Genomic DNA, 26,795 nt, shown 5'->3' on the forward strand with positions numbered 1-26,795 from the left:
ACCTTTACCACGTGGAGAAACACTACGCTTGTTGCTAAGGACGTGTTTGGTAGGAAAAAGTGATGACATCTTTATTTCCCTCACTGTTACAGTCTTTCTTTCTATATTCTTTTCCATGCTTCAATGGCAATAACCATAAAAAAAAATGCTTGATTAATTATTATGTTTTCCTGGAAATATGGTGTTCTGGGAAAATATAAATATAAGTAAAGAATCTCGACATGACATGTAATATAATGATTTTTTTTTAGGTAGGATGAAAATGTAATAAATACAATAAAAATTAGATAGTTGACACATAATTTAATGATTTTTTTAATTTAAATAAAAAATCAAACAAAATTCTATTTGTGGAATGGAGGGAGCATAAAATTTTCAAGCCGCATTGCAAGATCTATTAGAAATTAATCATTGCAAATTCCATAATCTAAAGCATTAATAATAGTGTCAAATGAGTGCATGCATACACAATAAATTCCATAATAGAAGGAAAAGATTTATGAAAATCTTTTAATAGTTAATTGAAAATATTAGTCAAAAGTAAAAACTCGTAATTCATGCTTAAACCACTCCTAAATCCAAGCAATGTATTTCACGAAATGATACTAATTTTAACTCTTAAGTCTTTTAATTATGCAATAATATAAATCTCATCACTCACTTATTATTATTGCTATTATTATTAATATTATTTATATATATGGTTACATATGTAACTTTCATAGTTATTTAATCCGGTTCAAAATAAGATTCAGGTCACGAATTGAGAGTTGACTCAAATCAATCTAATTTTTTAAAAATGATCAAAACAATATTATTTTAATAAAATATTTAAAACAAGTTAATTTTTTTTTATTGGGTTTTATCTTGGAGGCCCAAGCACTATTAGTCTAAATTTTTTTATCAAATTATATGAGGTTAATTGTTTTCCATGAAACTCAAATTAGTCAAAAATCTAAGTTAATTTACCAAACCGATTTAAATTTAATACCTATGATAATTTCTTTAAATCCCTCGTAGCCCCACCACAAACCCTAAGTCAACCTACCCAAAAATTCTTGCTCAATTAAAAAAAAATTACCAAAAAAATAAAATAGCATTGAAGTTTTAATAGTATATTTCCTAGCTTAAAAAATTGTCCTTAGTTCTTTCCTCTATTAAAAAACCATCCAAACACATCCTTAAGATGACCCTCCCTCCCTCTCTCTCAACTTTTTATTGCTATAAAAAATACCCCACCCTCCCTCCCAACTTTTATTACTATAAAAAATCCCTCTCTCTCTCCCACCTTCTCTCTCAGAAATCAAGCAAACCAGAATAACTGAACCCCCCCCCCCCCCTACATTTTCTCTCATAGTGCGCGAGGGTGTGTGTCTATCTCTAGAATTTCTCTCTCAAGAACTAGACAGTTTGTGTGTTACTGAGCAATGTAGAGTACAGCTTCTTTTTCCAACAATGGCCAAGTGTCACACCAACAACATAGGTTCTTTACTCCTCGACCACACCTCGACCACCGCCACTGGAACCCACCATTCCCGTCTATGGACAGTCTTCTCCCGCAAAATTTTTGATGCTGTCAGCTGTGGTGGCAGCTCACGGTATCGCCATTACGAAGATGACATCCCCTCCTTCACCACCACCGCTACCAATGCCACCGCTAGTGTTTCAAGAGAGAAACAGAACAAGACAACGCTTAGTGTTACTAATAATTCAAGAAAAGAAGAAAACGGGAATCAGCCAAACTTGAATGTTGAAAGAGAGAAAGGAAGAGTTAAAGCGAGAAATGGGAAATCAGAGAAGTTGTCAGATCTGTTGAGTATGGCGGAGGCGGAGAGTGAGAGTGACACTAAGAAGAAAGTTGAGGTTTTGGAAGAGATGAAAAGGGTTGTTAAAGAATTGCAAGTTGATGAAGGAGTGAAGAGAAGAGAAGCTGCATGTAATGTAAGGTTGTTGTGTAAAGAAGATGGGAAAGCAAGAGTTACACTTTCTATGTTAGGAGCTATTCCTCCTCTTGTTGGAATGCTTGATTTGGAGGACTTTGAGTGTCAAATCGATGCTCTTTATGCTTTGCTTAATCTTGGGATCGGAAATGATGTGTGAGTATCCCCATTTTTTTGGTCTTTTTTTTCAAGATTAATGATTGTCTTTTTCAAAGTTAGATTTTGTGCTCTCAAATTTTGTAAGTAATTTGGGGTTTCCATGGTTTATTTGATGTCAATTGAGGTCTCTTGAAGTGGGATTTTGGCTTTCTCAATTTGTGATTCTGTTTCAAGGAGAAGATGCTTTCCGTGTTTTGATTGATTTTTGAAGAGTAAAGGTTTTTCGTTTTTTTTTTTTTGGATTTCTATGGTTTATTTGATGTTAATTCGAAGTCCTTTTCTGATAGCATTCTCAGTTTGTACATTGTTTTGTTTTGATTGAATTTTTTTTTTAATGTTCTGGCTCCTAATTTGATAAAAGGAGAAGTCTTTTTCTATGTTCTGGACGTGTTAAAGAATAATTTGAAGTCGCTGTTTCCTTTAGTTATACATGACTGAATTACGTGGATTAATTTGCTTTTTAGATCAAGAATGTAGTGTCATTTTCTTGCATTTGTTGTTTTCTGTTTTTTTTTTTTAATTATTATTAGCATGTTATATGATTTGATTTTGACAAGTCATCTTCCATGTTATTTTCTTGAAACAGTTTTTGCATTTAATTTTACACTAATGTGGACTAAATATGGTTCTGTTAACAAAATTTTGCAGGAACAAAGCTGCCATTGTTAAAGCAGGAGCTGTTCACAAGATGCTAAAGATCATAGAATCTCCAAATGCTGCAAATCCATCTGTATCTGAAGCGATAGTGGCGAATTTTCTTGGGTTGAGTGCATTGGATTCGAATAAACCGATCATCGGCTCTTCAGGTGCAATCCCCTTCTTGGTGAATTCCCTCAAGGATTTGGATCACAGAAACAGATCCCAAGCACAACAAGATGCTCTTAGAGCCCTGTACAATCTTTCGATATCCCCATCAAACATCTCATTTATTCTAGAAACAGATCTGATCTCATTTCTGATGGGTTCGCTGGGAGACATGGAAGTAAGTGAAAGAGTTCTTTCAATTTTGAGCAATGCAGTATCAACCCCGGAAGGTAGAAAGGCAATTAGCGCCATGCCAGATGCTTTCCCTATTTTGGTTGATGTCTTGAATTGGACCGATTCACCAGGTTGCCAAGAGAAGGCATCTTACATATTGATGGTGATGGCACACAAAGCATATGGAGATAGACAGGCCATGATTGAGGCAGGAATCGTATCATCCTTGCTTGAATTAACACTTTTGGGTAGTACTTTGGCGCAGAAGAGGGCTTCTAGGATCTTGGAATGTTTGAGGGTTGATAAAGGGAAACAAGTTTCGGGGAATTATGGTGGCAATATGGGTGCAGCAGTGTCTGCTCCTATTTATGGAACTCCATCATCTTCTTCAAACCCCAACCTTGATTCAAAGGAGTGTCTAGAGGAGACAGAAGATATGATGAGCGAGGAAAAGAAAGCTGTGAAACAATTAGTCCAGCAGAGTTTGCAGAACAATATGAGGAGAATCGTCAAGAGGGCCAATTTGCCGCAAGATTTTGTTCCATCGGAACATTTCAAGTCCCTCACATCAAGTTCAACCTCCAAGAGTTTGCCATTTTGAGGACATTGGATCAATCACAAAAGGATTGAAGAGGAGCAACATGAAGTTAGTGTTTCTTTTCATTATCTTAAAACCTTCTATTCTCCTAGTGGCATTGGTAATGTATGAAATACCACCATATGTTGAAATTTACGATCTAGTTAATCAGAAACTTAGTAAAAAAGTTCAGTTTTTGGTGCTTGGATGAGCTACAAATCCTTCCATTGAGATCTACTTTGACTTTCAAGTCTGTTCGCAGAATGCTTGTGATATAATAATTAAAAACAACCATGAAATGGTGAGATCTTTTTCCTACAGATGCTTCCTGTCAGTAGCATAGCATGATCTGGAAATTTGGAAAAATCAGAGGGATGATTTTGTCATTTCCTGCTAGATAGACATTGTTATGGAGAATCCCCATAATCAAGGGGGGTCATTTTCAACCCTTGCAGTACATTTTTTTCCACCCTTCTGGCCCCTTGCCCTTATTTTTATATTCCCACCATGTTACATCTGTCTTGAAAGAGGGGTCAGTCATATTCTTTTGCACATATTTATGGACCGGCTATTCACTGCCTCTTCGAATCTGTCATCTTGTTAATCAGTAATGTTTTTCTATTCAAGGTCTAAACAAGAATCTTTGGACTTACAGAATTGATTGAATTTTTTACTTGTTGCTGTGAGATCTTGGAGAGTAATCCCTTCTTTCATTTGATTAGTATTTTTCACTTGCTGCACAACATGTGCATTGACCTGGTTTACTGATATATTTTACAGGCCAGGAGAGGAAGAAGAATCTGATGAGATTAGCTGTACTGCGTGGAGCACCTGTGCAACTTTGCTCCCCACAAGGTTCATATTTTACATCATATTGCATGGTGGGGTATGGTCATTTTGTAATCTTTTATGCTATACCTTATCATCTCCCTGTCCTGCAGCTTTTCTTGGTGGCCTGCTTTGTTGTAAATATGTTCTGCTGTAATATTAGCACTTATCTGTACAATCTTGGATAACTTCTTCTATGTATGCAAGCACTTACAGCTCCATTTGCGTCCACAGCACGCGAGTTGAAACTTCAAACTGAATTTTTCTCATAAACCCATAAAATTCTAGGGAACTGCCGGTGTCCATAGGCCGGATGTGATGGACATCGACGGCGGATTTGATTTGGGGTCCATCCTATGGAGTGCCTTACATCATTATGAAATTATCATCTCCAGTTACACCTCTTGCAACCTGAATACACAATTGGAAAAAAGTTCACATTTGGCACGCTTCTTTTTCCTGATTTATAGTCATCAATCAAAATTGGTGGAAGCAGTAGCTTGCTGGTGAATGAATCAAGGGCAATTAATTCTGTTTTTTCTTGTATGACACTGACTGCTGAGTAGTTGGTAGATCATAAACTATGTTGTGCATCTCCATAATTTCGACAGTGGTCCTTTTTCTTAATGTTAAAAGAGCCAGAGGATGCTCTGCTGGAGAAGATGGAGACAATAAACTACATTAGGTGTGTAGCCAATACAGTTTATGGGAAAAAGGACCGCTACTTGTAGTGTAGCTCTCCTCTTATGAGGAGGTCAATTTTAGGAAAGCTGCTGCTGCTTCTTCTTCTTCCACTGAATACTAGGTCTAGCTACTATGACGATCCCTTTATAACTGAGAAAGATACAGGGGATTGTTGAGAGTTATGGCGGGCAGGTTTGCGAGTGAGTTCTAGTCGTGTATTTACTGCTGCCTGCCTCAACAGGTAGATTTGCAGCTTCTTATGACAGATACAGTCACAATGGCCCATCATGATTTATCTCAACAACTGGCCAGAAGAATTAAGTGTCACTATACTCCATCCACCATTAAATTAATATACAGATTTAAATAAGTTAGGGTAGATCTCCAAGAAATAACCCTTTTCCTTCTCCTACAGACATGAATCCCTTGCCTATACAGCAGTAAATTAGGCTATGACAAAAAGAAAAGGCTCCGCAAGTGAAGGGAATCCCAAAAAAAAAAAAAAAAAAAAAGAGTAAAGGGGGAGTGGGGCTAGTTGCTTTCTTCACCCATCGGTGACCAGTCTGACAAAAAGATGACTTTGCCCTAATCATGAAAAAAGGGTGAAAAAGATGAACTTGCTCTGCTTGGTGCTTTTGGGGTATGGGAAGTCTGGTGATTAACCTGGTCAAATGCAATGCAAGGAGCGTTGTAGCAGGAGGATGCCGTGTGGCCTACCATGGAGTCTTTTAGCATCCTAGCAAATAAAAGAGCCCATCTTCTTAAATTGATGTTTCTAACTTCTTACAACTAGAAAGTTCTGCAATCTGACAACAAATGTCCTGGCATTGGTTATGTAAACTTTAAAATCAAAAGAAAAAAACAAAATATAGGAAGATTCATTGCTCAATTTAAAAAAAAAAAAGGTTTTAAATTGATTTTTTTTATTTTAGATTATTTTGAAGTGTTGATGTTAAAAATAAATTTTAAAAAAAATAAAAAATTATTATTTTAATATATTTCTAAATAAAAAACACTTTAAAAAACAATATTTACCATAATATCAAACTTTATTTTTGATTAGGCTTAGTTATGTTGTGGTCAATGTTTGATTAATTAATAAACACTGTAATTTTGTATATGTTTCATTAAAAACTTTATTTTGAAACACTGATTAAAAAAAAACTATAATTTGTAATACTTTTATCAATCCGCAACCATAAAAACACCATAAGTGTCAAGGAAATGTTCAAAATTGTAAGTGATAATTGTTTTTTAAAGTGTTTTTTTGCTTGGAAATGCATTAAAATAATAGTTTTTTTAAAAAAATTATTTTTGATATCAAACACATCAAAACAATTGAAAATCATAAAAAAAAATAATTTAAAGCAAAAGAAAAATTTAAAAGTTTTAAAAACACTTTTTGAATGAGAAAACAAACACGTTATAAATGACTCATCCCAGCAAGTTAACTCAGAAAATTCATGATATGGAGTTGGACCCGAGTCAGGTTTCTAGTCGATTAAAAAAAATATATTGATTTGATAAAACTTGGTTGATTCAAATGAGTTTTTAATAACTCAATTGACTCGACTAAACCCTAACCCGATAAATATTAATTTTTTTTATAAAAAAATGAAATAATTTCATTCGATTGCAATTTGATTCCAGTTAGTTAATTGACTAGATTAAATTCAATATGATAATCACCAAAATAAATTATAAAAAAAAGAATAAAACAATGTCATTTAATTCAAGTTAATCCATCACCCAACGACTCGACACTGTTTAAGAGCATTTTATGAGACCAAAGACTTGCAGCTATGAAAAACACCTTCTCTTCCAAGCCAATAAGGGTTTAGCCACTAGCAGCCAGTTAACCTGGTCATGTATTTCAACTATTGAATTTGTGGGATTTGCTGGTGCTCATGATATGTTTATTTTTATTTTTTAAAAAATTTTCAGATATTTTGATATTTGATAAATAATAATTTTTTAAAAATAAAATAATAATATTTAATGTATTTTCAAATAAAAAATACTTTAAAAAATAATTAATATTACAATTCCAAATATATCGACGCAATAATATCCATGATTTTTACGAAGAGATCATAAGTCAAGAGCATCAAGTGAGCAAGGACGATTGTCCTTGCAGAGAGCATACCCCATATTATATGGGATCCTTCCCGCTCCTCCCGGTGAAATACATGTGATCTGTCAATTTGCTGATCAGACCGTCCGATTTGGTGGGCCTCGAAATGCTTAGATGAAGGAGAGAGAGATTGGTAGATTTTAGGCCACGGTCTGCATTTCAAGGGTGGTTGCATCACCGTCCCACAGCAGAGCATTCTGTGTCAATAGTCAACACTACTGTCTGCCACCGACAGGCATCAACTTTCTAATATATATATATTTTGCTTTTCCTTTAAATTTTATTTATTTATTTTCAATCTTATTTTTAAAGCCTTTCTTATTCATTCTTCCAAACTTCTCTAATTTTCCAATTCAAACAAGCTCGATCTAATATCTGCACTACTTAAACCACCTAATTTATTAAAAAAAAACTTGTAATGTGATATTAAAATTTATTTTTTATGGTTTTTTTCTTAATAAACGAGGTTAGGTTGAGTCTCGTCCAGGTGCGTGTTCATTAATTTAGATAAAAATATCTAATAACGAGAAAAAAATATGTAAGAACAAATTGGGGTAATTCTTCTTTTTACCTCATGATCATTTTTGAAATAAAATGTAAGGGTAATCACAGCCAAGAACATGGCAATATCAAGCTGCTACTAATATATATTATATATATCACCATTACAGCATGGCATGCCCAGCAAAAGTACCATAAATTCTTGGATAACAGGAAAAGAAGAAACAATCTTATGCTCATGGATTGACATGGGTCTAACTTCAACACCAATCTTTAAAACATTTAAACTCGAAAAAGCATGCAAGATGCAAAGATTTTCACTAGGCAAAATGCTCTAGCTTCACAAGGTGAAATGGTGTGGTGATCGGTCCATCTACAAGTAATAGCAGATTTGCTTCGTGTAAACATGCACGCCTACCCATTCACAAGGGGCTCAAGTGCATCCATTATCACTGTATTGGGCATTTTTACTTCCCAAACAAGATTGAATCAGTGTAGAGGGCACGCGCAAATTAAGATCTTTGGAAATGCACCTTAAGCTCTACTAAATCTTAAATTGCAGTTCTTCTACTTTAGCATTACCTCCTTAATCTGTAAAATTCAAAGGCATTTAAATTGCTTATGTGTATTCAGAAACAAATTTAAAAAAAAATAAAGAAAAAAAGAGCTAAATTAGTGTTTCTTCAGATACAAAAGGCTTCATGCTTTCATGCAAAGCATATTTAATCAGTTTTTGGTGTCGTATATCCTCGTTTAATGGAACATCTACGGCTAATGTAAGAAAAGGCACCAGCCACCAATGATATCAAGACCCAGGTTGTTGTTTTTGCAAAGCCAATCCAAGAGCATGTTTACTTGCTTTCAGTAACAGGGAGGTATATGCCTTCTGCTGCCAGCCAAACATTGTCAGCACGCTTTTCTCGGACACCGCACACCTATATTAGCACATAGATCAGGAAGTATACAAAAGAATGAGGTACGAAAACTTTAAAAAGAGCATGATCTCTGTAAGATGTCCTCTGCTACCGAAAAACAAAACACCACTATGAGTATCTGCCAAAGTTTATTTCTCCTTTTTCATAGATAAATTAGTCACCACCCCAAGAAGCCCGTTAGGATTTTAGGTCAGTCAAGTTAACCAAACACGCATGGTTCCACGGCTGTTGTACGGGAAAAAAAATAACAGCTAGGTGCAATCTTAAAGTCTCTAAAGACAAGCTTCAGAAATGTTACTAGCGCTATCTGCAATGCTTTTTATTACCTCCTGCTGCCCCCCAGCAATTCGTTGGTATCTCTTGTCATGACTATGCAAGTAGCCATTGGTGTCAACATGGTGAAGACGAATCCTTTGGTCTTGCTTCCATGTCTTTCCACTCCCTTCAATCATAAGCCTGGAAAAGGAACGTAGCATGAGTTTCCAGACAGAGAAGTTCAAGGCATAAGAAAAACTTGAAAGAATGTTATATAGGTTCACCTCCAGTAATCTCCGGTATCAGATTCATTCTCTCCCCCAAAGCAACTAACCTACACCAAGCAAAGTGAGTGGATTGTGTCATTTATACAATATACACGTTTACCAGTCCATTAAGTTATTCTATGGTCACTGAAGTAAAATTACCATTACACAACACAGTGATTAACATCAATATTTCTTCATTAAGTCATTTAACTACAGAATATTCAATGCGTTTTTCCCCTCAGGACAGAAACTGAAAGTCAATGTGAGTGTTCAGGCCAATGAAATCTTTCATCTGAGAAGGCAGTGATATTCCCCCGTACAACAGGGGCCTCCACAATCAACTAATCTCTAATATCAAATCATTTCCATACTTTTCCCATAAAACAGGGCCTCCGCAATCAACTAATCTCTGATATCAAATCATTTCCATACTTTCATTTAGTAGATATGTGCATAATGAACCATAATATAATGCCATTATTATATATAAGTTTGGCTATTCAGATTCAACAGTCCATGAAAGGCAATAGAAACAGATGCAGAACAGTTAAACTCATTCTAACCTCTAGGTTGCCAGAGATTGGGGATGCATGCAAATGACTGTGCAGCCACTTCCTAGTCTTCATGTGTTGCAAACGGATAATTGTCCCAGTTTTAATGGAGTCACCTTGTTTAGCACTTGTCCCTGGCTGAGGCCTAACAATCTACAAAACAGAACTTCCATCTCATCAAATACAACAACAGAACATCCAATCATCCATCCACGGTTTACCAACCAAAATAAAAAAAGGGTTTTTCCATCTCCACACCAAAAGGCCATTCTACAATCATTTTTTGGTAAAATAACAAAACTACCCTTTTTATTCGGTAAAAATTCAAAGATGTTACTTGAAAATTAAAGGCCAACTGTGTCTTTGTATTCGCTAATAAATGTTGTATGAGATTCTTTTCACTGTTCGAAAATTGCCACAATGAAAATGCCATTAAGCAAGAACAAGTTTCACCAGCACGAACCAAATTTCTCAGTATTAATATCATAACCTGATGAGTAGCAGAAAACTATTTTTATAAAACTAAAAGCTTGCACAAATCCAAATACCTATTCAAGAAAGCTAAAGATGTAAGATTCAGATACGAAACTATACATTTTGAACTACTTCAAACACTAATTACTTCCAAATACAAAAACGTTATAAAAAACTCATAGCCCATACCATAGTAGCCAAGTAAATGAAAATTAAAACACACAAAATAAAACAAAGAGCCCAAAAACAGAGAGACATATAGAGTTACATACCCAATAGCTATTAGCATCGTCAACATTAGGAAACCCAGTAACAGATTGCTGCCCACTTCCAGACCCATATGGCACATCATGTGAATGCAGTCGATACTTCGTCCTCTCGTGCATCAGCTTAACAACACTCCCATAAGTAATCTAAAACAAACCAAAAATTCATTAGGAACCTAACTTTATTCGAAACCTCAATTTCAGTTCCTAAACAATTTAATTTCCCGAATTGGGTACCAAAAGGTTTCAAAAAACTCTTAGTTCTTGATCTAAATATGAACCCATTAAACATTATTCCTCAAAATTAAGTTCAAATTAGTCTCTCTCTCTCAGCTCATCTATTTTCTCAATTAGGGACTCATTTGAAATTTGCTCAAAATTAAAAAGAAGCAAATTAACTAATCTGACCTCGGGACCGGAATCAGAGGCGGCGGAGGCAGGGGAGAAGGAAGCGCCGTCAAGATCAAGATTGAGGAAGAGGAAGATAGAGAGACCGAAGAAAGCAAGAGCCATGACGAAGAGTAGAGCAATGAACCAGTTTTGTTGCCAGAAAGGGATTAGTGTTTCTCTGTACACGATTCTAGTTGCAGTCGGCTGTGATCGTGATTGTGATGATGAAGATGATGAAGAGGGTTTTCTTCTCGAGAGAGATTGCTGGCCAGAGGAAGCCACGGTGATTAATCAGATTTAGAGATTTCTTTTTTATTTTGGTTTTCTTTATGGATACCGGGATGAGATGCAGAGAAAGGCAGGAGCCAGGAGGAGAAGGAGGGGGAGGGAAGGTAACCGCGTTTAGTGACATGCATTGAGCCAATGGGAAGATGACAGGTGGAGTATTGGTGATGTGGAGAGCTGGTATTGGGTGGAACTGGCCATTGACTTGGAATTGGGACTCTCACTTAAATTTGGATTTTTTAAAAAACAATTAGCTTAGAAATTTAAAATTTTTAACAAAATAATACAAGTTAAAGTTAAAGTATTTTAATAAAATGACATATTTTTATATTATTTAAAAATTATATTTGTTTATAAGGTGTGATACATATATTTCATGAGATACAAGCCTTGCTGTATTTATTAGAAGTATTTAAAAATGTGATAGTGATTATTTTTTAAAGTGATTTTTATTGATAAATATAATAAAATAATATTTTTTTTATTTTTTTAAAAATTATTTTTAGCATTAATATATCAAAATGATTTAAAAATATTAATTTAAAATTAAAAAAAAAAATAAATTTTTTCGGTAAAATGAAACGGTATATTAAACTAACGTCCTTAAACTTAGTTATTTCCGGTCGCGGCAAAGTAACTGTCGCGTTTAAATAAAGCGAGATATGTTTAATTGAATTAGTAAATAAATAAGTTTAAAGGCTCCTCTATCTTTCCCTCCTTTCCTTCTCCTTGCTCTGGTATTCTTTATTGGTTTGTGTAGCTGTTGACAGAGCCTAGGCAAATCGGTGAAAAGGCAATGCCCACCGGTCATCACCACCACCACCAAACACCACCAACCACTCAAGCAATAACCATGAACTAAAAGAGAAACCCATCAAAGACAAGCACAGTAAGAACTGATGCATGTCTCTCAGTGACACAGCACTTGGGTGCATCCAAAGCACATGAAAGGCCAAACCCATGGTTTTTGAACTTTTTTATATCAAACCAGTGGCTTTCTCTACCTGCTCTGTTGAAGAGAAAGAGCATGTTCCTCTCTCCCCTCCCCCCCCCTCTCTCCCGAGCTGGATAGAGTAGGCCAATCTTGTAACCAGAGACAAAGAAAACCAAAAGTCAAAGTAGCCCCAAGTCTCCGGTGAAAGGCAAACGGCAATTGATCGATGTAAAGAAAAAAACAAGATCGAATGTGAGAAATTTGTGAATTTATCATGTAAACCTAGATAAGAACCATTCAGCATAGGTTTTTTATGGCATTCATAATCATCGTATCTATAATTTCTTGCAGGGTGCTGTAGCTCGCCCTTCACATGGTTCGTTCCTTTCACTTGGCTGGTTCTCACAAGGGTTTTGTTATCTGTGTTAATGGAAAGGGTTCAGCGGCTGGTGACTTCCGATCGCTAGCGATACATCTCGAATTAAGTTTACTGTATCAGTCTTCTGCAAACATTATTGAAGGAGTGGCCATGGATGCCAAGTAAAAGGAGCTAGCAACGTTCTGTAAAGAGTACAAGAGTGAGGGCACCACTCATCATAACAGACTGTATCAAAGAAGGAATCCACCATGGCAATGATAGCAATATAAATAACACTGCCAGCTTTTTCTCAGTCATTTTTTCTACTATCTTTCTCAAACGATCATGTTTTTTTAAAAAAAATATACATGATTTTTAATATAATGTCAGTTGAAATTTTACGTCGTGTTTTACAGGTCATGTTTTTTTACATCAGAGAATTATCAAGTGAAGTCCTAATTGTAGTTTTACATGACTCTGTAACATCTTATAAGATTACCTCGTAGTGCCCATCAAAGATAGAGAATCATGCCTAAATTAGACTCGAAAGATATTTCAAAATTTTCATTATTTTTCTAGTTATTTTTTGATTCATTCTGTTTAAATTAAGTTTTTTTGATTTTATTTGGTTTGAGTTTTATTAAATAATTTTATATATTATCGTTTATTAAATCAACAAGTTAAGAATTATATATTGATATTTATAATTTATCAAATCAGAGCTCTTCTGACTCTCAGTTTTCTCTCTGCAACTGCAATACAGAGATCTTATGCGTGGAGACATCGGTCTGCTGTGTAATTATTGCAGTGCATAGCGATTCTGATACGTGATGCAATCGAGACAGGAACAGTGCAGATCGGTTCCGCTCCGGCACGGCGGCTCGATCATTTTCCATGCGAGGTGAGTTTTCTTTCCATTTTCAATATTTGAGGATTGATCATTTGCCCACTCGTTCTAGTTTTCACATGCCCCTCCACTGCCCAGAATACACCGAGGAGGAACACGAAGACATGCCTGAATCGAAGCTTGACCTTCTCCTGGCCTCCTATGGATTATCTACTCGTGGTAACTTGAACCACAAGAAAGAGCTTGCAATGGGAGGTTGAGTCTTCTCCTGGCCATACCCTTCGAAGCTATTCCAATCCAAAGGAAAACAAAGTTGATGTTGTTGAATTCTGAGCTTTTTATTAAAAGGTCTTAAAATCATATAAATTAAAAGTTAATTTATATTTACTTGTTAAACTTATGACCTGATCTTTAGGATTAACGATCTCAATGTAACAATTTTGGCCAAATTAATTAAGCATGCATATAAAATAAAATTATTAATTTCTTCATGCTTAAAATGGATACATGCCACAAAATTTTGAAGAAATTCTTTATCATTATGGCCACGAATGGAAACATCATGAGCAATTGACACGTAAGCCCGAAAAGGTTTCTATTATTTGCATGTCTTGCTACAAATGCTGTCGAAAAAGTCTCTGCTGCAAGGGCATAGATGTAAATAAAGCTGCCAAAAAAGTTAAATAATCTATTTTACAGATCACACGTAGTTAAACATGAAATTTTGGGTTCAATTGTGTTGTATATAACTGACAATATTCTTTGCATTTCTTGGATTCCATTAAAGGATAATTTTTTAAATTACTGCTTTAAATGTTTTATATTCCTATTATCATAATCCAACTAGTGTACATGATATATCTATTTCTTGTTAATAACATATTTTTTTCCTTTCTCAAGGTTACCATTTTTTCCTATTTTTTAAGATTACAATTAGTAACTCAATTTATTTTTAATACTCATCCTACTTTATTTTTGATGTGTAACTTGTTTTTTTATAAAAAATAAAAATAAAATATGAAGTTGTAAATCCTTTAAGCATGAAGCGAGTGTTTTTACGCGCGAGCTAATCACGTCATTTATTAATGTTGGATTCTCAAATTAAAGTTGTTTGATTTTAATATTATTAAAATCATTCAAACATAAATATTTTTAATGAAATAGTTAAATCCATAAAAATAATCATTAACTTGGATATTGCATGAATTTTTATATTTTTTTTTATCAACAATCCTTATTTATTTTTATCGATACATCACAAATAACACTCCTTATTTTTTCCAATAAATTACACAAGTTACTTATAAAAAAAAAAATACTCTAATGTAATCTTTAAGAATTTTTTATCATTGAATTTCAAACACATATCAGATAAATTCAGAGAAGCATTATAAAATTATAAACTATCCTGTAAGAATAAATTTAAAAATATAAAAATTGAAACACCACACATGAAAACTTATATGATTTTTCTTATTTCATTCTCCTCGTAAAAAGAAAGGAAATTACCAAAAAGTTTTTTTCTTTTTTGCACGAAGAAAAAGTAAAAAAAAAAAAAAACTAAAAGCCATCTACGTGGTGGTCCCCACAGAAGAGGACGGATTTGAAAGGAAAAAATAAATTAAAATTCACGAGCACACAAAAAATCCGATGCTTCTCCTTTTAAATATATTATCTCTAACCCCAAAATAAATTAAAAATCCCTCTCTCCCTCTCTCAAAAAAAATCGAAACTTTCTCCCTTTCTCTCTCTAAAAAACCCTAATTTCTCCCCGAAATCACACACTGTTTCAAAAACAAGAGAATCCAAATCTGATTTCTGAATCCTCATCTCTTTCTAGGGTTTCAATGGTGCGAGATTGAAGTAATTAGAGCTGTAGATTTCGAAAGATCTGTTTGTATTTAATTTTTAAATTTAATTCAATTTAAGTGTTTATTTATTAGAGAAAGAGATTAGTAATAATGGCGTCGAATAGTAGTGATAAAGAGCTTGAACAACAGTTACTGGAAGCTGGAAACAAGCTTCTTAACCCTCCTCCTTCTGTTGATGAGTTGCTCTCTCTTCTTGACGTAAGCCCTAAATTTTTATTTGATTACTGTTGGATAATGTAAATTAATGCATGGCCTGGGTTTTGATTTTGTTTGTGAATGCATGACATAGGTTTTGATTTTGTTGTAATGTGCTATTGATGCTTGAAGATTCTGTTTCTTTAAGAATGTGTTTTTTGTGTTTTTTGTAAATGCATGTGTGGATACTTGGTGTATTTGTGTGTGTTAATGGGAATTTGTGGAAGCTAGAGAGTGGAATTGAGTGAGTTTAGTGGTTTTATGATGGGGTGGGAATTTTTGTGGTGAGTGATCCGAGACAAGGTTGTGAGGGTGGGTTTTGAAGTTTGAAAGTGGAAGAAAGGTTTGATTTTATAGGTTTTTTGTATGGTATAGCATGTGTTTCGCGGGTGCGTTTGCCCACAATTTTGAATTGTTTGTGTGTGCGTGTGGTTGTTTTTTGGAAAAGGTCAATATTGGTGTTTGAGTTTGAGGCCATTGGGGATTGTGTAATTAGGTTATATGGTAGTTTTTCTGTTTTTGGGAATGTGTACGTGCTAGATTCTGAGTTTGTAGCTTGGAATTATTTTGAATTTTGCATTTATAGCAATGACATCAGTATTAAGGTTAGAAGATTTGTTGGAAAGGTCTAATTGATTTATACCTTCTGTTTTTGTGATTGTGCTATATAGAAAGTGTGTGCTACTATAAATAGTTAATGGTAGGATGCTTGTGCGGTAAGAAAATTTTATTATATAACCGCTGAACTGGGATATATCTATGATACATTTATTGATAATCAAATTAATTGAAGACAGAGATTGAGAAAGAGAAGAGCACCTAAAAGACCGAATACCATATCGCCAGGTGATTCGGTGGAAAGTTTTTATAGAGAATAATTTGTGGGATCAAGTAGGATTTCTATTAATTTTTCTCGTTCCAAAAATGGAGATTATAGCTGTTGGATTTTCTGGTTTTCCAATTCAGGGGAGGGCATCCACATGGCTGTATTGCTGTTTGCACAGCATTTTTAGCTCTGATAATGATGTGTGAAACTGTGATAGTCATATGAAGTTAATTAGCGTTTGTGAAACTGTGAATAGCGTCATCCTTCCAAATAAGCATAAAAGTCAATTTACATAAATTCTTTTTGTTAATGCTTGCCTTTTTCTGTACAGAACAAGAGGAGGGATGTTATATCTTTCCTTTTCATCTCTCTCATAGTTAATTAATTTGGCAACTCTCCTTTAGCTCGTCTGATGTGACTTTGTGAAGCTTTGATAAAGTTTCAGTGAATTACTTTCTGCACAAGGTTTTTCAATGGGCAGTATCCTTGACAAGTTTTTCTTTGGGAAAATTATTTCTTTCCAATATTCTTGTTGTTACATTAAGTACACTTTCTCTGTGGCCACCCCACCGATACGAATCTCATGATATAAAATTCAGGCATGGATGTTGAGCCTCTAGTGCATTCTTCAAGTATTCCCACCTTTCAAACAGTGGTTCACAAAAGTTTTATGTCCATATGCAGAATGTTTTCTTTCGTCTTGCTGTGTTTGTATAAAAGTTTTCTTTTCTCTTAAGCAGGTAGATAACCACCCATATCTATCATTGACGTACATGTGTCTTCATGTCTTGTTGTCTATTACACTCTTAGCAATCCACTCCATGGTGTCCAAATGTCATTATGTTTGTGGAGTGGAATAGGACGAATCAGTTTGAGATTATTTGACCTTTCTATAATACGATGAATTACTTGTAATGAAAATAGAGGTGTTATGAGCCTCTTGATTTTGCTTTGATATGCTGGTGATCAAAATCTAAATTTCCTACATTTAATTTATGATGAGATTTAAACAACTGAAGCTATTTGTTTGCTGATATCATTCTTCTTTCCTTGTGGGTAACTGTAGCAAGTTGAGAATTGTTTGTCAAAGGTGGAGCAGTCACCTTTAAAATCAATGCAAAATGCACTTTCTCCTTCACAGAATGCTCTTGTCACCGATCAATTGTTCAGGCATTCTAACATTGACGTGAAAGTTGCTGTTGCCTCATGCATTAGTGAGATAACAAGAATAACCGCGCCAGATGCACCTTATGATGATGATCGAATGAAGGTCTGCAGTGCTGACATCTTTAATTTTTATTAGCTTTAGAGCTTGAGTTGTATTGTTACCTTATCTTGACCACATGGTTTCTGTTTTTTCTTTTCTGCAATTTCGTTGGCATGTAGGAGGTATTTCAGCTGATTGTATCATCGTTTGAAAACCTAGATGACAAATCTAGCCAGTCATATGTCAAGAGGGCCTCGATTCTTGAAACTGTTGCGAAGGTTAGATCATGTGTGGTGATGCTGGATCTTGAATGTGATGCACTGATAATTGAGATGTTCCAGCACTTCTTTAAGGCTATAAGGTATGGAGGAATATCTTCATTGGAAAGGTTACCCTCTCATGTTTTTTGGTGGCTTCCTTTCATCTTTGTTGAGGTTTGGTTGCTTCCTTTTGCTATGCGCTCTGAAAATTACACTGAAGATTAAATTGTTCACAAGGATAGTCATGTGCAATTATATTTTTCCCTTTTTGTGGATTGTCTTGTGTCTCACATGCATGATCGTTGTGGGCTTGGCCGTGAGCTTTGGGTGACTTAGCATATTTAGAGATGGCATTGAAATGGGTAGGCATTTGGCATCAATATCAGGATGACTTTTGTTCTTGCTGTTGAAATACAGGGTGCATTGTTGGACTTGAGTTAATTCTTTGAATTCAAATCTCCAAAATGTATGATATGGTAATGTTAATGTTAGATTTTGTGATGAATTTCAACCCAGCATGGTTCTTGGCTGCTTTATGGAATGTGTATGGGCTCAAACCTGTGCAATGACAATATTATCTGCACAAGAAAACCTACACTGCTACTTAATTGAGCTTGATGCTTTCTTTTACATGTAATTCCAAAAGAGCATTTCTGGTGTGCTTTGTAAGGTTACATAATTCGGGGAAATGACAATATGTTGAATAGTGGGTGTTATAATTTTTAGGGTTTTTTTTCATTTATTTTGTTTTTCAGGGATTATCACCCAGAAGATGTCTTTTCATCAATGGAGACCATCATGTCCCTTGTCTTAGAAGAAAGTGAAGATATTTCTGTGGAATTACTGTCACTTCTACTAGCTAGTGTGAAAAAGGGGGATGAGGTGAACTATTTCTATCATTTCTATGGCCATAAGTATTCTAATCACTCCCATTTGGTTTCTGTGAATGAATTAGCCACCTTTACTATTTTGCAGGAAGTTCTACCTGTTGCTCGGAGGTTGGGCGAGGAAGTACTTGAAAGCTGTGCTGCGAAGGTTAAACCTTACCTGATAGAGACTGTGAAGTCTTTGGGCGTGTCTTTAGATGACTACAGTGACATTGTTGGTTCAATATGCCAAGAAATATCTGGTTCTGTTGGGCAGAATGATGTTCATGCTGTTGATGAAAATACGGTAAGCTTGTCATCCTGCTAAAGCTAACATGGTTGTTATGGTACTGATTTAACAACTCATTTAATGGTTTATTTTGTTTCGCCATCATTAAACTGTATTTGATATGTAAAGTGGCATCGCTGTCAATTTTCTGTAAATGATTTAATTAATGAAGATTCTCAACCATTTTCCCTTTTGGTTCTATTTCTGAAAATGCCTTGATTGAATTGGCACATAATAGGAACCTTTCTTTGCGAAATTATTGTGATTGGATGTCCCAGTCTTTGTTGTAGCTGGAGGCAAGCCCTAACTGCTGGTGCCATGAGAAGCCGTATCATAAGTGCTCGGTTTGAAGTTTTTGTTTGGTGTGTTGCCTTGTATCTAAGATAGCAATTACTGAAAAATCATGATCTCTAGTAGAATGGACTGGTTCTCTGCCAATACAGAATTGTACCCCTCAAGCAATCGGTTCATAATGTTTGTGCACGTTGCTTCAACGAACATTTGATTTGGAAGTTTTCTGTATTTTTGTTCTGATTGTTATGTGAGCAGTTTATTTTGTATTGCATTTCATTGAAATTCCTGACTCAGTGGTCTTTGGTTGATGCTGGCAGTTGTTTACTGGCACAATTTTTCTTCATGTGGCCTGAATTTCATTTCTCATAAAATGCCCATGACTTGCTGCAGGTTGAAGAGAGCAAGCCTGTTGGGCCATCATCCGATGCTGCTGCTTCTCAGGCATGACACTTTCTCTTCTAGATTTTGCCTTTTCATTTTATATTTATCTCTCTTTTTTTGTATTTTTCCAGGTCAATGAAGAGGAAACAACAGAAGTGGCAACTCCTGAACAAGCTGAACCTGCAAATGACAAATGTCCAAAGTCAGCTGTGAGCAATGGTGTCACACAGATGGAGGAAGATGACTCAGCAGATTTAGATTCCATGAAGAAGCAGGAGGATGATAACAAAACTGATCAGTTGAAAAGCATTGATTTGCCAAGTAATGCTGAACCTGATTTTTCAAATGCCGAAAGGGTAGTACTAAATACAGAAAGTGAGGCAGAACAGACAAGAAAGAAGAGTGAGAAGTCTCCAACAAAATTGGCTGAGCCTTCAGAGAGTTCTTGTGTTGACTCTGAGAAGAAAGCTGAGGAACTCCCTGGCAATAAAATTCACAGCGAGGATGTTCCTGGTTCTCCTCATAAAGATCAACCTGTTGAGGAAGCAATATCTTCTGAGAATGTAAAAGAAACTGGCAGTCAGCCTCCCTCACCCAAGGCATTAGAGGGTGATTCTGTACCTGTTGCTTCCCCATCTGTTAGTGAAAACCTTCCTGATGAAAGTTTTTCCAGAAAGGGTGGACGAGCAAAGAAAAAAGAGAGCTTGAACAAACATTCTGCACCATCTTCTGATGATGTACCAAACAAGTTATCTGATGGAACAAGTGATTCAGAAGCAAAACTGCATAAATGCTCTGGAAAAGAGGCACCTGCTGGGACTTCCAGTGAGGATAAGACACCAATGACGACAGATGCATCCAAGAAGGAAAGTGACACCACTGGTGAGCCAGAAGCAAAACCACTGAAGCAGTCATCTAAAAAGGTGGACACATTGAAGGAAAGTGACACCACTAATGAACCAGAGGCAAAAGCAAGGAAGCAGTCATCTAAAAAGGTGGACGCATCCAAGAAGGAAAGTGACACCAGTGGTGAACCAGAGACTAAACTGCTGAAGCAGTCATCTAAAAAGGTGGACGCATCCAAGAAAGAAAGCAACACCACTGATGAATTGGAGGCAAAATTGCAGAAGCAGTCATCTAAAAAGGCTGGCACATTGAAGGAAAGCGCAAGCACTAATGAACCAGAGGCAAAAGCAAGGAAGCAGTCATCTAAAAAGGTGGACGCATCCAAGAAGGAAAGTGACACCAGTGGTGAACCAGAGGCTAAACTGCCAAAGCAGTCATCTAAAAAGGTGGACGCATCCAAGAAAGAAAGCAACACCACTGATGAATCGGAGGCAAAATCGCTGAAGCAGTCGTCCAAAAAAGTGGATGGAAGCAGCAACAACAACAATGATGGATCAACTTTAAAGCAATCCGGGGATAAGAAACGGCAGAGTCATGGAAAAGCAGTTTCTGAAAAGCATGTAACCAAAAGTTTGATGAAAGATGATGACAAAGTACTTACTTTCCTTTTCACACACTTGTGATTTTGCTGTTTGTTTGCTAAATCCACAAATCGATAAATTGTTTGTTGCTTTTATCATGATTTACATAGGAAAAGACCCATTCAACCAAGTCAGCTGCAAAATCAGCAAAAGAGGAACATCACTTAGAGGAGACCCCCGTGACTAGCACCAAGAGGAAGCGTGCTGCTGGTGATGAAAAAGTACGTGTTCTTTTAACCTATAGGCACACGTATCCACAACAATTGATGCTTATCTGTTATTTTAATAGGTAACTTGTCAGGCAGGAGAGGTTTACTTACTCAACCATATATAGACTGTTCTGATGTGATGTTATTTTTAAAAGACAGCATGTCCCCTATATTATTCCTTAATGTTCTGCTTTCTAGTGCTGCCATGTATGATTGACAGCTGATATGGTTTGGATAAGAACACGCATCTGCTGTGTAACATGTGTTTCTTTTTTGGGTTCTGTTATTTCTGTTTCTAAATCACCTTTGTGTATATTGCTTTGGCTTGGAGACTTGTGCTTTAAGATTATTTCTTAGAAGTGATTGTGGTGGCAGGCACCTGATATTAAAGAATTTGACGAAAATGTGGTTGGTTCAAAGGTTAAAGTATGGTGGCCGAAAGATCGCCAGTGAGTTCACACTCACCTCTTCTTGTTTTTCTAGTAACCTTTTCATAAGCTGTTGCTGAAGCTGATATTCATACTACTATTGAGCTGCAATTTATGTATACTTAGATGTGTGATACTTAAGACCCATCATTTTAAATAATGCTTTCATCATTCTTTCCAACCAGGCTGTTTTTCTTCATATTATAGCATTTATCATAATGCTGCTGAAGTTCATACTAATCAGGGTATTTGTTCCGCCAAGCTATTCTCTCCATTCAGGACTATTCCTTGGGCTCCTTCCACCCCCTTCCCTTTTCCCACCCCAAACACACACAATAGGCCTCTCCTTGTCACAAAAAAAAAAAAATATTTGCCATTTTCAGATCTAATTTTCCTTTACTCATTTTCCATAACCACATACACCTGTCATTATGTTTATGAATTCAAATTCTTTGTGTATTATTTTCTTATGTTCCTTGTGTGATTTTGCAGATTTTATGAAGGTAAAATTATATCTTTCGACTCGATTAAGAAGAAGCATAAGGTGCAACCTTAATTCAGGGTGCTTGATCTAGAGTTTGTTTATATACGTTAACATGTGCTTTGAATTTGGTTTCCTGCTTTTATTTGGGTCTTGTCTTTTTTCTGGAAGGATTGTTGTTGTTTCATAACCTTCTGGATCTGTATGTATATACCTAGAGGTCTCAGTGCATTTTGACTAATTGAAATAATAAAATGGTCTGTCTGTATGTGAATTAAATGCCATTTTATTTATGCAGGTTTTATATACTGATGGTGATGAAGAAGTTTTAATTCTCAAAAGGCAAAAATTTGAGTTTATTGGTGATGACTCTGAGTCAGACAAGGTAAGTCACTACCTGAGTTGTCTCCTAGATTTTCTAGACGTTGTGCTGATACATTTAATTGACAGGAAGAAGCAGCAGATCACTCAAGTCCTGAGACCTCTTCTGAAACGTACGTGTTCTTTCTTGTTGTATATTGGCCTCTCAATTGACAATTGTATTACCTTTTAAACTTCTGATTGTTTTCCCCTTACTGCCCAAGTAAACCCTAAATGATATGAAGTAATGCAGTCCGCCCTCTGATCAGTGGCTTGTGTGATCTCAAATGGATATGCACTGATATGCTATCATTTTTTATGATACGAAGCAGGCCCCTGAAGAAGAGAATGAAAACAAATTCTGACAAGTCAACTAAGCAAGGAAAGGGGGATGATTCCTCAAAAAGGTTCAATATAATCCTTCTGAATGTATGCTAGTTTCATTTGCTGGATTTTTGATAAAATATTATTAAAATTTATAGGGGTAGTGGAGCTTCCTCCAGCAAATCCAAAAGTTCTGCAGCAAAATCTGGAGGAAAGTCGAAGGAAGTCAGTAAAACTGGTGGGAAATCCATAGACGACTCTAAAGTTAAGAAATCGGATGATCATGGCAAAAACAAGGATCATACCCCTAAAAGTGGAAGTAAATCTGATGTTGCTTCCGAAACTGCCAGCAAATCCAAAAATGATGACTTGGTGACATCCAAGGCTAGCAAGTCCAAAGAAGATGAGACAAGCACGCCTAAACCGTCCAAGTCCAAGCAAGAAACCCCGAAGACAGGCAAGTCCAGGCATGATACCCCAAAGGTTTCCTCTAATACCAAAGGTAAAGCCTCAAAGAGTGGTGGCAAATCTAATGTCACCGGTGCTGGTAAGTTGAAATCAGGCTCATCAAAGGTGAAAGAAATTGATGATGAAGAGACGTCAACAGATTCAGACAAAGCGCAGCAAATTGCAAAGGTGAAGATGGGGAGTTCATCCAAAGGACAGGGGAGTGAGGCAGTGAAGAGTGGAAAAAAGCGGCGAAGAACTTGAAGTTTACGACCTCTCTCTTCAACTGCTGCTTGATGCAGGCAAAGTTGTTTCCTGTCCCAACACATGGACCTTGATGCCTTGCTCTCTTTGATGTCCTAGAGCTGCATCCGCACGGTAGTAAGCCATGGTTTTGGTATCTATTGCCATCCTTGACATGATTCCTGGGTCATTGGCTTACATTAGTGTTTGATAGTCTAGTTTGGTTTTAGATGGTATCTATGGCTGTTTGGGAATCTACAGTAGAATAGATCGAGGTAGTTTGTTAAAATAGATATGCCTTATAGATAATGTGTAATGACATTGGGATTGTGATGCACAATGTCATCTTCAATTCACCATTGGATCATTTAGTCGATGCATCATTGCGACGTCGTTTATGAAAATTTACTTTCAAACAGGAACTCTTGGGGACGCCGGAGTTTGCAACCAGGCTCAAACCAAAACAGCCAGAATCCTAAAATTTTTGGAGGAGGCTGTAACAGGATTATTCTCCAAAGGAAATTGTAGGCCGAGACAGACAAATGACAATGGCTTCGGCGGTGGTTGTATCAAACTGTCTGCGTTTGTTGATTCTACTCATGCATGCTCGAAATACCTAATTTTGGAAACAAATGCGAATATTAGTGGTAGTGGTACTTGTCTAAGAAGATTGGTTAGGGTTAAGCCTGTGACAGCTCTTGCTGCTCGATTTTGTTTTTTATTGTTTGTGTTTTTATGAGTTTTAAGTGGGATTTATGCAAAATTACATAGTTCTTTTAACCGAAAGGATTGATTTTGTGCCTGGCAGTTTGAAAGAAATCCTTAGCCAATCAAATCTGTACATGGGCGAGCATTAGGCTCGATGGTTAGACCCAACCTCTTGGTTTGGGTGAGCTTTCAATTCCAAAGGGAGGTGACCAAACCGTGGAATTTCAGCAAGTGCGTGGGCTAGCTTGTCTGTATACGTGCTTGAAAGTTGACATCTGAATATATTAGTAGAGGTCAGAAAGGGCCCACTTATATTCTTTAATTAAAAATATTTTAAAATGTATTTTTTATCTTTTTATATCAAAACATGAAAATTATCTACAAATATATTTAAAAAATCGTTGATTTTATATTTTTTTATGAAAAAAAATGTTATGATATAAAAACAAATACTCTCTGTGTCTTTCTTTCCTTTTCTTTTTTCAGGGTTAATTTGCAACCCAAACTAAATCTCTTCCTCTAATGCATCATTCATATTCGAAGTATTAAATTCTCCACATGTATTTGTTGATAATAGAGGAAACATGAAGAAGGAAGTACGGCAATCCAAGTTTGATAATTCTGACGCTGTTGATTAATATTTTCTGGTATTAAGTGGTTGTTAAACTCTGTTTGGCTTATCCAGAAAATTTAGAAATTAAAATATTAATTTGAATCTAATTTTTAATTAAATCAGACAAACATTAACTCGATAAAATATGACAACTCGTAGTCGATTTCCATTAAATATTATGTTATTGGATCCATTCATACATTTCTTCTAAAGTAGCCACACATTTCACTACTTCCAACAAGAGTGTTATTATTATATTGGACCCAAATTTTCTCCCCAGGTTTGCTAGCAATAATATAGGCTCTAGATTGCATACCACCGTGTCCCCTACACTTACCTGTGTTGTGCCTCCTCGAACTTCTTCTCTTATTACAGTGACTTCCTTTTGACATTTTCTTTTCTCAACCACTTGTTTCCATTCAGATTTCAGACATCAAGTTGTGTCTTGTCTTGTCCACTAGTTTTCTTATAATAATGTTCATATGGTAGCTCTAACTTTTGGGACTGATGGCCCCAATTCCCACATGCTACATCAACTTGCATCAACTTGCCTACTGCTTAGGTTAAGTATATTGCATTAAAGTGTATTTGTGTGTTGGGGATTGTGTTTTGCTGTCGTTATAAATTTAAAAATATTTTAGTTAATTAGTATACATCACGCTTTTATTATAATTTGGTTCTTAAGACATTATAACTTATAGTTTTTTTTAAAAAAATTATTTTTTAAAACTATAATGGCAAAAACTACCACAATATATACACTTAACGGAGTGATTTTGTTTGTTGGCAGTTGTTGAAAGTTGAAACTCAAATTCCAATTCCCTTTCATCTCTCCCTCTCCCTTTATTTCTTTTCAATCTTTAAAATAATTTTCTTCGATGATTTCATTTTCCATTACCTTGTTAGTCAAATGTTGCTGAAAAGTTAAATGTTTGATGATGTATATATCTTTAATTAAAGAGAGTGCCAGATACCGAGAACCGCCCGGCACTTTTGTTAAGAGATTGTTTCTCCTCCTTTAATGAGTGGGTTGCGTCTTTGGCAATAATTGGATTAATGGTACTGATGAAGCCCTGTTTGCCCATTGTTTGGCGATAAAAATGCGTTTTTGACGATCTTAAACTTGATACTAATATCCAAGTATCAATAGTTACAGCCGGCATGGATGTAATTAATTACCGAGATATGATTTTTCTTGATAAATTAAGAGATATGCAGGCAACCTCCATAGTATTAGTCAAAGAAACTGTTACGAGATTGTTCCCCTCCTTTCGTAGCTAGTTTGGAGTCTTGCCGTAAGTGGGTTGGTGACGAACTTGTGACTAGTCGCTATTCTATGTGAAGTATCTTTAAATTTCGGTCTTGCTATAGCTGTGGTGATGATAAAATTTTTAAATATAGTGTTTTATAGGATGAGAAACAATGTTTTAATACAAGGATGTGAGTAACTTACATTATTAGATCAACATTTATATATTTATATAGGTTAATGACACAAATTCTTGTATAATATGATGATTCTTCAATTTTTTTTTATATATTTTTAATTGAGTTAGTTTTATTTTTAAATGTTAGACAAAATCATTGAAATTAACACACATAGAGCCTTCAATTTATCTAGCTTTCAAGGGTATTATAGGGATAGGAAATGCTCGCTTGCAAATAACGTGACTAGTTTGATGATTTGGCCACTACCATAAAATTATAAATAGCAACGGAAACATTGATGAAAAATATTTTATTGATATTTGTTTTATGAAAATAGCGATAAAACATTTTTATCAATAACTGCAGACGGAAACAATGACAGAATAAAAAAATATTGAGTACTTATACATCCATAAGAAAAACACAGAATCTTAAGCTATTGATAGACAAGTGATTGCACATTCTTGTCCAAGTTAAAGCTAGCTTTAACCTTTACGACCCGTGATTCATCAT

At 35.5% G+C, this 26,795-nt stretch overlaps 3 protein-coding genes across 4 annotated transcripts; 2 read left to right on the forward strand and 1 right to left on the reverse strand.

Moving 5' to 3' along the window:
- Positions 1-1,278: 1,278 nt before the first annotated feature.
- Positions 1,279-4,737, forward strand: LOC118050220 (U-box domain-containing protein 17). Its single transcript, XM_035060486.2, has 3 exons — positions 1,279-2,096; positions 2,748-3,723; positions 4,435-4,737. The coding sequence occupies exons 1-2, from the start codon at positions 1,456-1,458 to the stop codon at positions 3,676-3,678; spliced, it is 1,572 nt and encodes a 523-aa protein (XP_034916377.1). The 5' UTR covers positions 1,279-1,455; the 3' UTR covers positions 3,679-3,723; positions 4,435-4,737.
- A 3,656-nt stretch (positions 4,738-8,393) lies between these two features.
- On the reverse strand, positions 8,394-11,308 carry LOC118050219 (stromal cell-derived factor 2-like protein). The gene is made up of 6 exons (XM_035060485.2): positions 10,960-11,308; positions 10,558-10,698; positions 9,824-9,964; positions 9,276-9,325; positions 9,063-9,192; positions 8,394-8,736 (listed from the first exon to the last, which is right to left on the reverse strand). Exons 1-6 carry the CDS (start codon positions 11,062-11,064, stop codon positions 8,653-8,655), a joined length of 651 nt encoding a protein of 216 aa, XP_034916376.1. The 5' UTR covers positions 11,065-11,308; the 3' UTR covers positions 8,394-8,652.
- Positions 11,309-15,057: 3,749 nt separating this feature from the next.
- Positions 15,058-23,937, forward strand: LOC118050218 (sister chromatid cohesion protein PDS5 homolog C). Of its 2 annotated transcripts, none has more exons than XM_035060483.2 (14): positions 15,058-15,434; positions 17,324-17,527; positions 17,644-17,825; positions 18,480-18,606; positions 18,700-18,897; positions 19,564-19,614; positions 19,686-21,053; positions 21,152-21,262; positions 21,626-21,699; positions 22,171-22,222; positions 22,458-22,544; positions 22,610-22,653; positions 22,849-22,926; positions 23,002-23,937. In XM_035060483.2, the coding sequence occupies exons 1-14, from the start codon at positions 15,327-15,329 to the stop codon at positions 23,552-23,554; spliced, it is 3,237 nt and encodes a 1,078-aa protein (XP_034916374.1). In that variant the 5' UTR covers positions 15,058-15,326; the 3' UTR covers positions 23,555-23,937. The 2 variants fall into 2 exon arrangements, with proteins under 2 accessions (XP_034916374.1, XP_034916375.1); XM_035060484.2 differs by having other exon boundaries at positions 15,059-15,434; positions 22,852-22,926.
- Positions 23,938-26,795: the final 2,858 nt, after the last annotated feature.

Source organism: Populus alba, chromosome 6 (genome assembly GCF_005239225.2).
Source record: "Populus alba chromosome 6, ASM523922v2, whole genome shotgun sequence".
NCBI lineage: Eukaryota > Viridiplantae > Streptophyta > Magnoliopsida > Malpighiales > Salicaceae > Populus > Populus alba.

What these genes read in the sequence shown, in the direction of transcription:
- LOC118050220 (XM_035060486.2), top strand. Translation starts at nt 1,456, where the DNA reads ATGGCCAAGTGTCACACCAACAACATAGGTTCTTTACTCCTCGACCAC. An exon ending in CTTGGGATCGGAAATGATGT is followed by an intron (nt 2,097 to 2,747) that starts GTGAGTATCCCC and finishes AAAATTTTGCAG; the next exon opens with GAACAAAGCTGCCATTGTTA.
- LOC118050219 (XM_035060485.2), bottom strand. Translation starts at nt 11,064, where the DNA reads ATGGCTCTTGCTTTCTTCGGTCTCTCTATCTTCCTCTTCCTCAATCTT. An exon ending in ACGATGCTAATAGCTATTGG is followed by an intron (nt 9,965 to 10,557) that starts GTATGTAACTCT and finishes TCTGTTTTGTAG; the next exon opens with ATTGTTAGGCCTCAGCCAGG. An exon ending in GATACCGGAGATTACTGGAG is followed by an intron (nt 9,193 to 9,275) that starts GTGAACCTATAT and finishes TTCCTTTTCCAG; the next exon opens with GCTTATGATTGAAGGGAGTG.
- LOC118050218 (XM_035060483.2), top strand. Translation starts at nt 15,327, where the DNA reads ATGGCGTCGAATAGTAGTGATAAAGAGCTTGAACAACAGTTACTGGAA. An exon ending in GTGCTGCTGGTGATGAAAAA is followed by an intron (nt 21,263 to 21,625) that starts GTACGTGTTCTT and finishes TTGTGGTGGCAG; the next exon opens with GCACCTGATATTAAAGAATT. An exon ending in GGGGATGATTCCTCAAAAAG is followed by an intron (nt 22,927 to 23,001) that starts GTTCAATATAAT and finishes TAAAATTTATAG; the next exon opens with GGGTAGTGGAGCTTCCTCCA.